General features: G+C 36.0%; 1 protein-coding gene across 1 annotated transcript in view; it reads right to left on the bottom strand.

Moving 5' to 3' along the window:
• The window catches only part of ABCB5 (ATP binding cassette subfamily B member 5), a 107,875-nt gene that overhangs the window by 22,280 nt on the left and 72,832 nt on the right, over positions 1–12,763 (bottom strand). Inside the window, 4 exon segments of the mRNA XM_028166952.2 lie at positions 1,632–1,772; positions 3,037–3,079; positions 3,082–3,136; positions 6,380–6,583. Of these exon segments, the coding sequence (XP_028022753.2) occupies positions 1,632–1,772; positions 3,037–3,079; positions 3,082–3,136; positions 6,380–6,583 (443 nt within the window).

The following is a 12,763-nucleotide window of genomic DNA, read 5'->3' as shown; positions in this document are numbered from 1 at the left end:
TCATCAGACATCCTACATTAGTATGAATATATTTAATTGGCTTGCTCTCAACTAATACCAAGGAACAGTTATATGAAGGAATGGGACACTGGGGATTTAAAGATGGCTGCAGAAAGTTTAGAGCAATGTAAGGAAGACATGTTCTGAGTTTCAAACAATTGGCTTGCAAGCAAACTTTTGGAATACAATCAACTTTTAAGCTTGTGATTGCGTGCATTTCATAAGAACCAAGGAAACAACTTGCTAATTTAGTGCCGGCTGGTGAGCTGAATGAAGTAATTTAGGTGATTCTACATTTGGTTTCTTGTTAATTTATCTCTGTAAACTAGTCTGTGTAATCAGAATGAAGACCAAGGGTAAATGTCATAACTGTGATTTATATGTTCACAAAGACAATACTGCACACTGTTTTAGAGGGTAGGAAAACATGGTAGAACAGGGAGCCTAAAATTCCTGTTGACATTTTAAATACAGATATTCCACTTTATAAGAAAATCTGCTTCATGAAACCTCTAAGTGGCCTCATAGATTCAAAAATATTAGGTTGGTGAACTGTGGATGCTTTCCTTCTGAGTGCCTAGCAAAGAAACTTCCTGGGAACTCAGTTAATGTTTGATAGATAAACAAACAAACAAACAAATAAACACATGAAGAGGAACTGAAAATTATTCCAAGTTATTCTGAAATTATTTGGCTTCAAATGACTTTTGGTCATTTCTTCAAATTGAATATATCCTCAAAGTACAAATATGTGCCACCAATAAGGATATTCAAAAGAATATGTCTGAGTCTTGAGAGGTAAATCCCAAAGAGGAATTCCCTACATTTTTTGCCAAATGGCAGTATCCTTGAAACAGGTGTAATCTCCCAAGTCATTATTTTGAAGAGGCTGATCCTTGCTTTGATGTGTATGTTTTGGTGGGCTTCTTAAAAAAAAATAACGTTACTTTCTGGAGTCAAATATTGTATGGATTTCTCTAGCTCTAAACGTTTAGCAGTGACATTTATGATATAGATTAGTAATAATCTGACATTTTAGGGAGACTTAAGAAGCTCAGAATTAATACCCAAAATAAATTTTTCTTATTTCAGAAGTTGAATTTAGGTGTTTCTATGAAGTAAAGAAATTCATAACTATGTGAACAGAGTTCCAAATAGAAGCACCAACAAATGCTTTGGGAAGAGGCAGCCTCATTGGGATGCCATGATCAATTCTCAACGTGACTTTTCTGAAGAGAAGTACTCATTTACATGTGTTTCTCCTGGAGTATTTGCTTAGCAAGGAACTTACCTCACTGATTTACAGTCACACTTGATAAAGCCATCTCCACCTTGGGAGATAATGGATAACAAGAAGGCATATTTTACCCCCACATTCCCACGTCTAGTAAACTGAAGTAGGAAGCAATTCATCTGGGAGTTTAACTCAGAGTACCTGTGTTATATCAGTATTTTACCAGCTTGACTGCACTTATATCAATAGATATTAAATAACAAAAAATTTTTTAATTTCCCCAACATGTCTTTTGCACATATATGATTTAAATGATAATACACTCTAAACTAGACATCTTTCTGGTTAATTTAAGTACATAACCCATTTACAGGGTTTATATATTTGTACAGCTTACATGAACATGCCCTCTGGGGTCATTTGTCCTGCTTGAATTAAATAAGTTCCAAATCGAAAACACGCTGCATAGGCAAAATATACAAAGGCATGGCTGAATGCATAACAGATTCCAATGATCTGTGCTTTCTTCAAGGTATTTCTGAAATGCACAAAATTTACTAGATAATGGGGCATGAGGTATAGTAAGGTCCTTTAAATAAATGTAGAGTAATAAATACAGAAGGTAAGACATATTAGCATTTAGGGGGTATACACTTTTTCTAATTATTAAAGAGAAAATGACTTTTTTTTTGTTTGTTTATTTATTTATTTATTTTTGGCTAAGTTGGGTCTTCATTGCTGCGCGCGGGCTTTCTCTAGTTGCGGCGAGCGGGGGCTACTCTTTGTTGTGGTGCACGGGCTTCTCATTGCGGTGGCTTCTCTTGTTGCGGAGCACGGGCTCTAGGCACACCGGCTTCAGTAGTTGAGGCTCACGGGCTCTAGAGCTCAGGCTCAGTAGTTGTGGCTCACGGGCTTAGTTGCTCCGCGGCATGTGGGATCTTCCCAGACCAGGGCTCGAACCTGTGTCCCCTGCATTGGCAGGCAGATTCTTAACCGCTGCGCCACCAGGGAAGCCCGAGAAAATGACTTTTTAACTACTGAGAATTATTATAGAGAAAACAATAAATATAATGATTTTCTCTATAGCTATATGCTCTATAGTTCAATGTAACAAAGCTGCCTCTATGTATTTTCAAATGAATGGACAAGGTCTGTGAAAGGATAGCTACTGAAAGAGTTAAAGAGATTTGGTTTAAAAATATTTTCTATCCTAATGTTGCACTAATAGAATAAAGAGTGGGAATTAAATGGTGGTACCAACCACAAGCATGAGTGTAAAAGAGTATAAAGCTATCTCTCTGATAAAGTAATACAAAGAGTATCACTAAGTAAATGTGGTAAGGAGGACTAAAAAAATTAAAAGAATTTTAATTTTAATTTTTTTAAATTTAAATTTAAATTTTGTTTAAAATTAAAAGAATTGATCACATTTGTTGTGCATATATTTGTTTTAAAATGTGAACTCTTTTAGAGATTCAATATAAAGGGCTAAGCAATATTATTTTCTTTCTTAAATATGTTATTTCCTCAATCTTGTTTCATGGAAAAAAGAAAAATATGCACACTTTGTTATAGTTCATGGCAATGTGGGAGGACCTAAAACATATGTTCTAAATGTGCTTGCTCTCAACTCCTCTTTCTAGTTTCCTCTTGGTGGAGTCATATAAGGAATTAAGATATACCATTACTAGGAAAGATTCCAGAGCAAATGAGTTGGCAGGCAAACCACTGGAGTCACCCAGGAGTACTGCCTTTATAGGAACAAACTATAGTTAATACAGTCAGTATGAATTTACAATCACCTGTGCTGAGTCTGAAGCATCTCCTCATACATTTGCTCGAAGGTTTTTCTCTTGTGAATGACACTGTAGTGCATATATTCTCCACAGCTTTGGTTGCTATCTTATAAAACAAGATAATAAAATAGAGAAATAAAATTAGTAGTGGTTAAACCTCTGGTTGTGAGTTACAGTCACAACGGGGACATATTAAGTACATTAAGTCAATAAGTTTTTCTGATGAGTTTTCTTAGCTTCTTTTTTTTCCTTCCCCAAAATAAGACAGGAAAATAATATATTAGGATAATAAGCTCAAGGAAAATTCCTTTTGAAAAGATTTAGTCCACTGGTCTAAATTTAGCCCTCTTTAAGTCTTTTTTTTTTTTTTTTTTTAAATATTTTATTTATTTATTTATTTATGGCTGTGTTGGGTCTTCGTTTCTGTGTGAGGGCTTTCTCCAGTTGCGGAGAGCGGGGGCCACTCTTCATCGCGGTGCGCAGGCCTCTCACCATCGCGGCCTCTCTTGTTGCGGAGCACAGGCTCCAGACGCGCAGGCTCAGTAATTGTGGCTCACGGGCCCAGTCGCTCCGCGGCATGTGGGATCTTCCCAGACAAGGGCTGGAACCCGTGTCCCCTGCATTGGCAGGCAGATTCTCAACCACTGCGCCACCAGGGAAGCCCTAAGTCTTCTTTGAGTTTCTATTTAAACTAGTTCCATAAGCAGAGGGATCAAACATTAGTGAGCATTATGTCTGTATGTAATTATGCAAAGGAGCTGTCCTATGAATTATGAGCTGATTCAAGAAGAAGACAGCAGAGAGAATCAAATAAATAATTATTTTATTCTAGCACAGAAATGCAAATAGCAACCAAAGTTCTCAGGAACACTGCTGTAAAGTAACATGGAGTGTGGCTTTTGAATTCTGTATAAGATATTGTACAGCCATTTTTCACTTTGATGTCTGTGAACTTAAAAAGATATTTAGTTCAAATGTAATGATTCTTCATAGTTATATAGTTTTCAAAAAGAAGGGGGATCAAAAATGGAGGAGACTTTTGGCTCAGAATAACTTCTTGGACATGAGAACACATGTTGACTTGAAAGAGAAACTTCCTGCTTTCACATTCTCTTTTCAGGCTGGCAGAGTAGACTGTGGGACAGATGAAGACCTAGGTGGACACCCAAGGTTATTTGAAGGAGAACTTGGGTTACGGGAGAGAAATGGATATGTAGACCATGGTCAGGACACCTGGATTCTGCTCTAAATTCTCATAATTGCAAAATGAACTCAAAGAAATCTCCACCTGTAACATTTTGTAGTGCATGAGGAAAATGGATGAGAATGCTGAAATCTTGAGGAAAACAAAAAGAAATGAACGAAAAAGTCTTGTGATCATTTTTCACAATAGAGAAAGGACTGAAAACAGAACCTTAGAAAATAGTCCTTTTTTAAAAACTAATATGGTCATTTTATTTATTTATTTTTTACTAATATGGTCATTTAAAATCTGAAAAATAAAACATTTGATGATTTTTCCAAATCTACACATGCAACCAAAGAAGGACCAATATGTTTTTTTTTGTTTTGTTTTGTTTTGTTTTGTTTGTTTTTTTTAAACATCTTTATTGAAGTATAATTGCTTCACAGTGGTGTGTTAGACCAATATGTTTTATTGGTCCATATTCTAAGTTTTGGTGTTTGGTAAAGTGACTGATTGAAAAGCTAGTGGGAAAGTGCCTATTTGATTGCAGTTATTGATTGTATAGTCTGAGGTTACTCTAATAATACAAAAAGGAAAAAAATCAAATGGCACATATACAACTAAAGCTCATGACATAAAAATTAAGATGAATAAAATATAATTAATTAGGGCCAGATTAACTTGGAAATTATGATAATTTGTTCACACGGAGGGCTGAACAACTTTTCTGTGTTTCTGAAGCAAATATATGCTAAGTAGTTCAGTCTGTACTGCTCAAGCAGACATTCCAAGGGTCCTTATCTAGTGCAGGAAAGGTGGAAAAGTCCAAGGGTCATGAAAACCAGATTTCTATGAGTCCTGTGCTTGGTTGGATCCCTATTCATGAATATTCATGCTATTTATAATATGATACAGTCACTGTGATACAGACCATAATGATATTAAAATCATTTTTATATTCAGGCCTTTCACCAATGTGATATAGATCTTTGAAACTATATCATGAGAGGAGTTGGGGCTGGGTGACCAAGAGAAGACTTGGCATTTACATGATGCATCTTCATAACGTCACAAGAAACAGGTTTTGGACCTCTATCAAGATGAAAGCCAAGAAGAGAAGGATAGAAGGCCACCAAAAAAAAAAAAAAAAAGAACTCCCTACCATCTAAGGGGTAGGCAGCAGCCTGGGAAAGTAATGCACTGCCTGCCACTAGAGAAAAGCGTGGATAAAAGATGGATAGACACTCAGCAGGGATGTTGTACAAGAGATTTCTACTTTGGGTGAGTGGCTGGATCAAATGACATCTCTTCAACTTTTAGATATTATGGTACTACATTACTAATGTTTCTCTAAATCGCTACTACAATGATTATTTTTATTATTATTTTATTTAATAAATGATTTTATTAATAAATGATTATATTTAATAAATGATTTTATTTATTTATTTAATAAATGATTTTATTTTTACGAATATGATTGATCCTGAGAAACTTATATATGTCAAAAAAATTTCCAAGTAAATACATTGTTCATTTTGATCATTTTAAAAATGGCCCTTGTCTCTAAAGCTTTGTTTTAGGCACTACCAATATCAGTACCTTGCCTTGAATTTAGTAACTATTATATTTCCTCTTCATTTTGAAAAATAAAATACCCAGAATTGTTCAAGACATTCAATTATTCAATAATCAGAGAATGTGGAATCACAATGTTAACAAATTCCCCCACGATTTGGTAACAGTAATAATGGCTGATATTACTGAGTGCTTACTGTTTTCCAGATACTATTGCATATACTAATAAGACTGTTTTCTGTAATAGTCATAAAGATCTGTAAGGGGATACTATTTTATTTCCACTTTACAGAGAAAGAAACTGAAGTCCAGAAATGTTGATGTAACTTGCTCAGATCACACATTTATTTGTGGTATAATCTGGATTCTAATTCAGCCAATTTGACTCCAGAGCCTATGCTCTGAATTATGCACCCTATTGCTATGACATTATCTACACCCTATCTTAAACTGATCTGTATGAATTTCAATACATATACATCACTTTACAGATTCCTAAGAAAGGAAGTTATGTATTGTAAGGTTAGGAGCTCTTATTGATTTTCTCTTAAAATGTTATGATGGGAACAACAGTCTTTATTTTACCTTTCCAGCATGCTTAAGTTCTTGCTTATCCTTGTTGGCAAATCCAGTCATTGCTGCCATTTCAATCATTCCTGTCAGAGCAAGTACCGGAGCAATACTCAGAATCAAGAGTGTCATCTCCCATCCATATATGAAAGAAATGATAACTGAAAGTCCCATGTTAGTTGCATTTTGTGTTAAGACACCAACCCTTGATCCTGTTGCCTATAATCAGACATATTTTGGAAAAAAGTCAGTTAATTTTAAATTTACAAGAATTGCTATTATAGTTTCTTGCAAAATAAGATAAGCTTTCTTTTTTAGGATTTATACATAGATTTTAATTTTGAATTTATACTTAGAGATTAAATAATAGTTATAGTTTAAAAATGTCCACTACTAAGGAGTCATTATGTTTTATTTGTCTATATTATGTCTGATATTGTCCTTTGACATGTTCCTGTTATTTTTGAATATGTTCTTACTTTCTGACACAAAAAGATTTTCCAGGCCCTACACCTGAAATCTGTCATTTCTCCAAGGAGTCCCAGTTCCTGTTAGTGGAGAATGTTATTTAGGAGTTATTATATGAAGAAAAAAATTTTTTTAACTAAATAAAAATCAATATATGGTGCTAGTTGTGCTCATTATCAGTGGAATGTTAGTAGACAGAACTGGGGAGTGTGTGTGTGTGTGTGTGCATGTAGATGCATGCACTTATTGAAATCTATATTTATTTCTCTATTTACATTTCTTGAAATCCATGAGTTCACACCAATACCTCCAGTTCCAATCCAAAAACACAAGGTTATTTCCAGCTTTCTCCCTTTTAATATTTGTTATCCCCTTCTTCAACAGTGAGAAACCTGGTTCCCATTTTCTTTAACAGAGTTCCGTGATCAATCTCTCTGCTATCATGCAGATCATGACCAATCTGCTATCATGACCCCTGTGTCTCCCCTGCATGCATACCCTCCTCACTTTTCTCTGGCTTGGCTTTCCTACCTGAGGCTGCTGCCTCACATGGAAGCCCAACTTACCATATGTGGGCTCCAAAACCAACCCTGCCCCTTCCCCTTACACTGAAAAATGGCTGGTACTTTTTAGCCACTACACTGTAGTAGTGCTGAATGGAATGATTGAGGATATTCATTGAAGTATATACTTTGGATATGATATCTTGCATTCCCTTTTCTGCACTTTATAACTTGGTTTCACTCAGCAAAGGTCTAAAGAGGCAATATCAAGATAGAAAAGGAGTTGGAAACATCATGGTATGAGGTAACTTAAAGGAAATTTGGAAAAAAATCTTAAATTAGGTAGAAATATCTTCATAACTGTTTTACGAGAACTGCATGTCTTATGAATTAACTTTCAGTGGGACACATGTTAAGTAATAAACTGAAATGTTAAATTCCTTTATGCTGTGATGAAAAAATGAAACACCTATTTACCTAGAAACACAGCTATAATCAACAAAGATATCAATTCACATTTTCAAACATATGTTTTGCTCTGATCATGAAAACATGGCCATTGGAAAAGGTCTAAATAATGTTAAAAATTACATCCTTCCAGACATAAATACATACATTCAGATTAGGATTATTGTGTGTATTCAGCTTTGTATCCTGCTTTTATCCCTTTACATTATACAGCAAGCTTTTTCCTGGGTCACTAAATAATCTTCAAAAAATATCTAGTAGATTGCTTCCAATTTTTCACTATTAAAAGCAAAGATGTAATGAACATCTTTGTGCAAAATATTTGTGCTCATCTTTTATTTCCTAATGTTAAATTCCTAGCCTGGAGTTAAAGGGTATATACTCTTACATTCTTCACAGACGTTGTCAAATGCTTCTCTAAAAGATGATATCAATATTCACTGAAGTATCCCCCAAATTAGTATCATCACTAAAATAACAATAAAAAGCCCTCTTTCTCCACAGGGCTCTGACTTATTCCTAAAAAACTTTTGTGGTTTTAGTTTGAAGACTACATCTGATAATGATCCACTATTTTCCCATTTTTTCACTGAACTATCAAAGAAAACTCCAAAAAAGTAAAAACAAATAACAATAGCAAACACCAAACAAACCACTAAATACTGAAAACTCAGACAGGTAACCCATTTTACATGCTTTAGGGCGTTATACACTAACTCTAAGCTATGAGGCTGAAATAAAAATGTCATTTGGTACTAATGCTTGCTTACACTCTGCCTCTTGAGAGTTTAAGGATGATGCAGAGATAAATGATGCTGTATATTATGGACTGAATGGTCCTACACCCCCCACCCAAATTCATATGTTGAGGTCCTGACTCCCAGTTCCTCAGAATGTGACAGTATTTGGAGATAAGGTCTTTAAAGAGGTAATTAGATTAAAGTGAGGTTTTGAGGGTGAGCCCTACTCCAATATGACTGGTGTCCTTATAAGAAAAGGAAATTTGGTTGCAGACATGCTTGCATAGAGAAAGACCATATGAGTACACAACAAGAAGAAAACTATAAGTCAAGGTGAGAGGACTCAGAATGAAACCAACCATGCCAACACCTTGATCTTGGACTTCTAAGCTCTAGAACCATGAGGAAATAAATTCCTGTTGTTTAAGCCACTCAGTCTGTGGTACTTCGTTATGGCAGCCCTTGCAAACCAATATACTGTACTTGCTCCTCTCCTCCCACCCTCACCATGAGTTTCAAAGTTATATAGATCAGATAGCTGGATGAAGAGGCTGTGGAACTTAAGTACTTGTACTGTTGAAGGTCCCACCCCACATCAGATTAACTATGGAATGCTCCTACAGCCACATAAACATACATAGTTTTTGCTATAAAATATTTAGAAGTATTTTAAAAAATTACAATCAAGTTTTGTTAAGAATAAGATAGTCACTGTTCTTTTAATGTAAAATTTATCTAAATATTACTAAGAAATTACTTGCCATCAGTTACTTGATAGCTATGTTTTTAGGCCTTTATACATTCATTAATTTCCACTTTGTACTTTCTTATTTTGAGGTCAATGACTTTTCCTTTTTCAGATCTCAGTTTTTGGCACGATATCTATATTAACAAAAGTGTAAAACATATCCAGTGAACAGTTATTCGTTTCTGTTTGGGTATTTCCTATTAGGTGGCCATAATATAGTTCCTTTTTTCACCACCTTCCTCTGTTTTTATCCTATTTACTTTAAGATTACAGCTCTTTACAGGAAATCAAAAAGAAAATGAAGCAAAAAGGTGAAAAACAGGAAAAGTAAAGACAGAAAGCATGCTGGAGATTGTAGTTTTTGTGTATAAAATTATGCTGTGTGTTGGAAAAAGAGATAGAGGTACTTATCAGAGGCACACTAGATGAATATTTGAGAGTCACTTAAAATTAGTCTAATGAGTATGCACACCAACCTCATGTCTAAAAACATCCAAGTGTAAACTTGCCAAATTTTTGATGGAACGGTCTTGTATTTGAGATTTTTGTTTGGGACATAAGAACTTTCTATAAAGTGACTTGCACTTGCATAACCTTGCTTATTCAATAATCTTGAGTTATCCACTCTTGTACTAATCTGCTTCTTTTTTTTTTTTTTTAATTTAATTAATTTATTTATTTATGGCTGTGTTGGGTCTTCGTTTCTGTGCGAGGGCTTTCTCTAGTTGTGGTAAGTGGGGACCACTCTTCATCGCGGTGCGCGGGCCTCTCACTAACGCGGCCTCTCTTGTTGCAGAGCACAGGCTCCAGATGCGCAGGCTCAGTAATTGTGGCCACGGGCCCAGCTGCTCCGCGGCATGTGGGATCTTCCCAGACCAGGGCTCGAACCCGTGTCCCCTGCATTGGCAGGCGGATTCCCAATCACTGCGCCACCAGGGAAGCCCTAATCTGCTTCTTGAAAGTAAGATCATATACCCCTCTAAATGGCATTTTAGTTTAAGCTACCAGAAACTTACTGAAATATTCAGTCAACGCAGCCATGGACAGGTCACAAACCCTGCCTTTTGGTGATGGTAGTAGGATAAGAAGGATCTGAATATATCTTTCCTGTTCCAGGAAGAATTAACAGAAAACAACGGACATTTGGCCTTGAACAATACTACAAGAACTAAAAGAAAATTAAAAATTGCCTTAAAGACCTAGAGGAATAGTGTAGCTCTGGAAAGAATTTAGAACTGGAATCAGAGGAAATTTAATTAAACTTCTTTAGATTCTTTATCAACATGCATGAAGATAGAATTTTTCCTTGGAAATCAAGAGCAGAAAGTCATAATTAAATAGTTCTGCAGATAACAATTATTTATGGAGTATCTACTATATCCAAATGCTATGCTAAATGTGGGTAATACAACTTTGATAAGAAAGTTCCAGCAGAATGGCTGCCATAAGAAAATAAATGGAAAGATACTCAGTAAGCAACTGTAGACATAAAATTCTATATGGCAGGATTTCTGCTTCTGGCTAACATGAAGAGAGGGAGTGGATTTGTCCTCCCATCCGAAACAAATAAAAAATAGACAAATATATGAACCAATAGTTTTCAAGATATTAGACCTAAGGCAACCAAGGGTAGAAATGGGAAACAAATGAGGTGAGCCCTATGTTTGCCATAGTTTACCCCTTAAAAGAGCTTCCAGGCTTCAGAATAGGAAGGGTAAACTGAGATAGAGCCCAACAGACTCTGTAAGTGGAGTAGACAAAGCTGAGTCTGGAGAGACCAAGGAAACTAGAGTTTGCAGCACAGAACACTGAAGAAGAGAGAGGTATACAAAAAGAGAAATCTGGATATCTGCAGAGGGTCCTCCTTGAGTATTCAACTGAACAATGCTTGGTCATACCAGCCTGACTGAAAAACCTCATGATTCACTGGTCATTGGGTAGAGTATATTGAAGGGTCTTGCCTCAGTAGTTGGCTCCAGTCCTGCTTAATAAATCTTAAAATCAAGACCCCCCCCAAAGATCAAACTGTTCCCAAGTAATTTAACTGCATCCCAGAACAAAACAAGAATATTTCTAGAAATACAAAAATATTCAGCACCCCAAAATGTTAAATTCACAATGTGTGGCATCTACTCAAAAATTAGCAGGTATGCCAAAAAGCAGCAAAAAAGGACCCATAATGAGCATAAAAATCAATCAGTTGAAACTGACCCAGAACTGACACAAATGTTAGATTTAGCAGACAATGACATTAAAAGTTTTATCATTGTATAACATACATTCAAAAAGTTAAGAGATAAGGAAAATAAATAAAAACGATCCACATCAAAATTCTACAAATTCAAATGTCAGTATCCATAAATAAAGTTTTATTGTAACACAGCCATGCCTCTTTGTTTACCTATTGTCTATGGCTGTCTTACGACTATAACGATGGAGTTGAGGGGTTGCTAGAGAAACCGTATGTGCCGCTCTCCTCACTTTGTACTGCTGCTCAGTGTGATGAGATTGTATATAATTTGGCAGCAGGTTGAGTGCCCTGTGTGTTGCTGTACTGTAATATTTCATCCTAGTTTTAAAAATTACCACTGTATGCCCATCATCTAAAGACAAGAAAGGAAGAGAAAAGTGGGCTTTGGATGTCCTGCTTTTAAGGAAGGCACAATGGACGGTGGATCACTTTGTGTTCTAATTAGATGTCACAGTGCTGTCTTTATTATGCCATGAGACTATATAGTCTTAAAAATATACAAAACAGGTCGACATTAGCAGACTAAGCATGCATCACAAAATTCCTAATTCACAGGAAAGTAACATTTATAAAAATTAGAAATGGGAAACAAATGGAATGGAAATAACACAAAATGGAATAACACATCTTAGCAGAATTTCTTCATAAAACTAAAAAGTGAAAACAAGGCTGAATCTAAAGTAAGTTTCTGAGTGGCTCATTTATTAGCTAAGCAAAGAAAGTCACTCACAGATAGTGAGTTAATTAAATCATGCTTGATTGCAGCAGTGGAAGAAATGTGTTCAGAAAGCATAAACTAATATCAGATGATTAGCGTCTTTTTTTTTTTTTTTTTTAATTAATTTATTTATTTATATTTATTTTTTTTGGCTGTGTTGGGTCTTCGTTTCTGCGCGAGGGCTTTCTCTAGTTGCGGCGAGCGGGGGCCACTCTTCATCGCGGTGCGTGGGCCTCTCACTGTCGCGGCCTCTCTTGTTGCGGAGCACAGGCTCCAGACGCGCAGGCTCAGTGGTTGTGGCTCACGGGCTTAGTCGCTCCGCGGCATGTGGGATCTTCCCAGACCAGGGCTCGAACCCGTGTCCCCTGCATTGGCAGGCAGATTCTTAACCACTGCGCCACCAGGGAAGCCCTGATTAGCGTCTTGATGAGAACAACTGCTCAAAAAGTTGAGAAAAACGACAGCAATATCAATTGTCAGTTGAAAACCAAGGTAGGTCGTTT

The sequence above is a fragment of the Balaenoptera acutorostrata genome, chromosome 7, assembly GCF_949987535.1.
Source record: "Balaenoptera acutorostrata chromosome 7, mBalAcu1.1, whole genome shotgun sequence".
Classification (NCBI taxonomy): domain Eukaryota; kingdom Metazoa; phylum Chordata; class Mammalia; order Artiodactyla; family Balaenopteridae; genus Balaenoptera; species Balaenoptera acutorostrata.
Note: the sequence above shows the minus strand (reverse complement) of the source record. Positions and strands in the feature narration are given on the sequence as shown.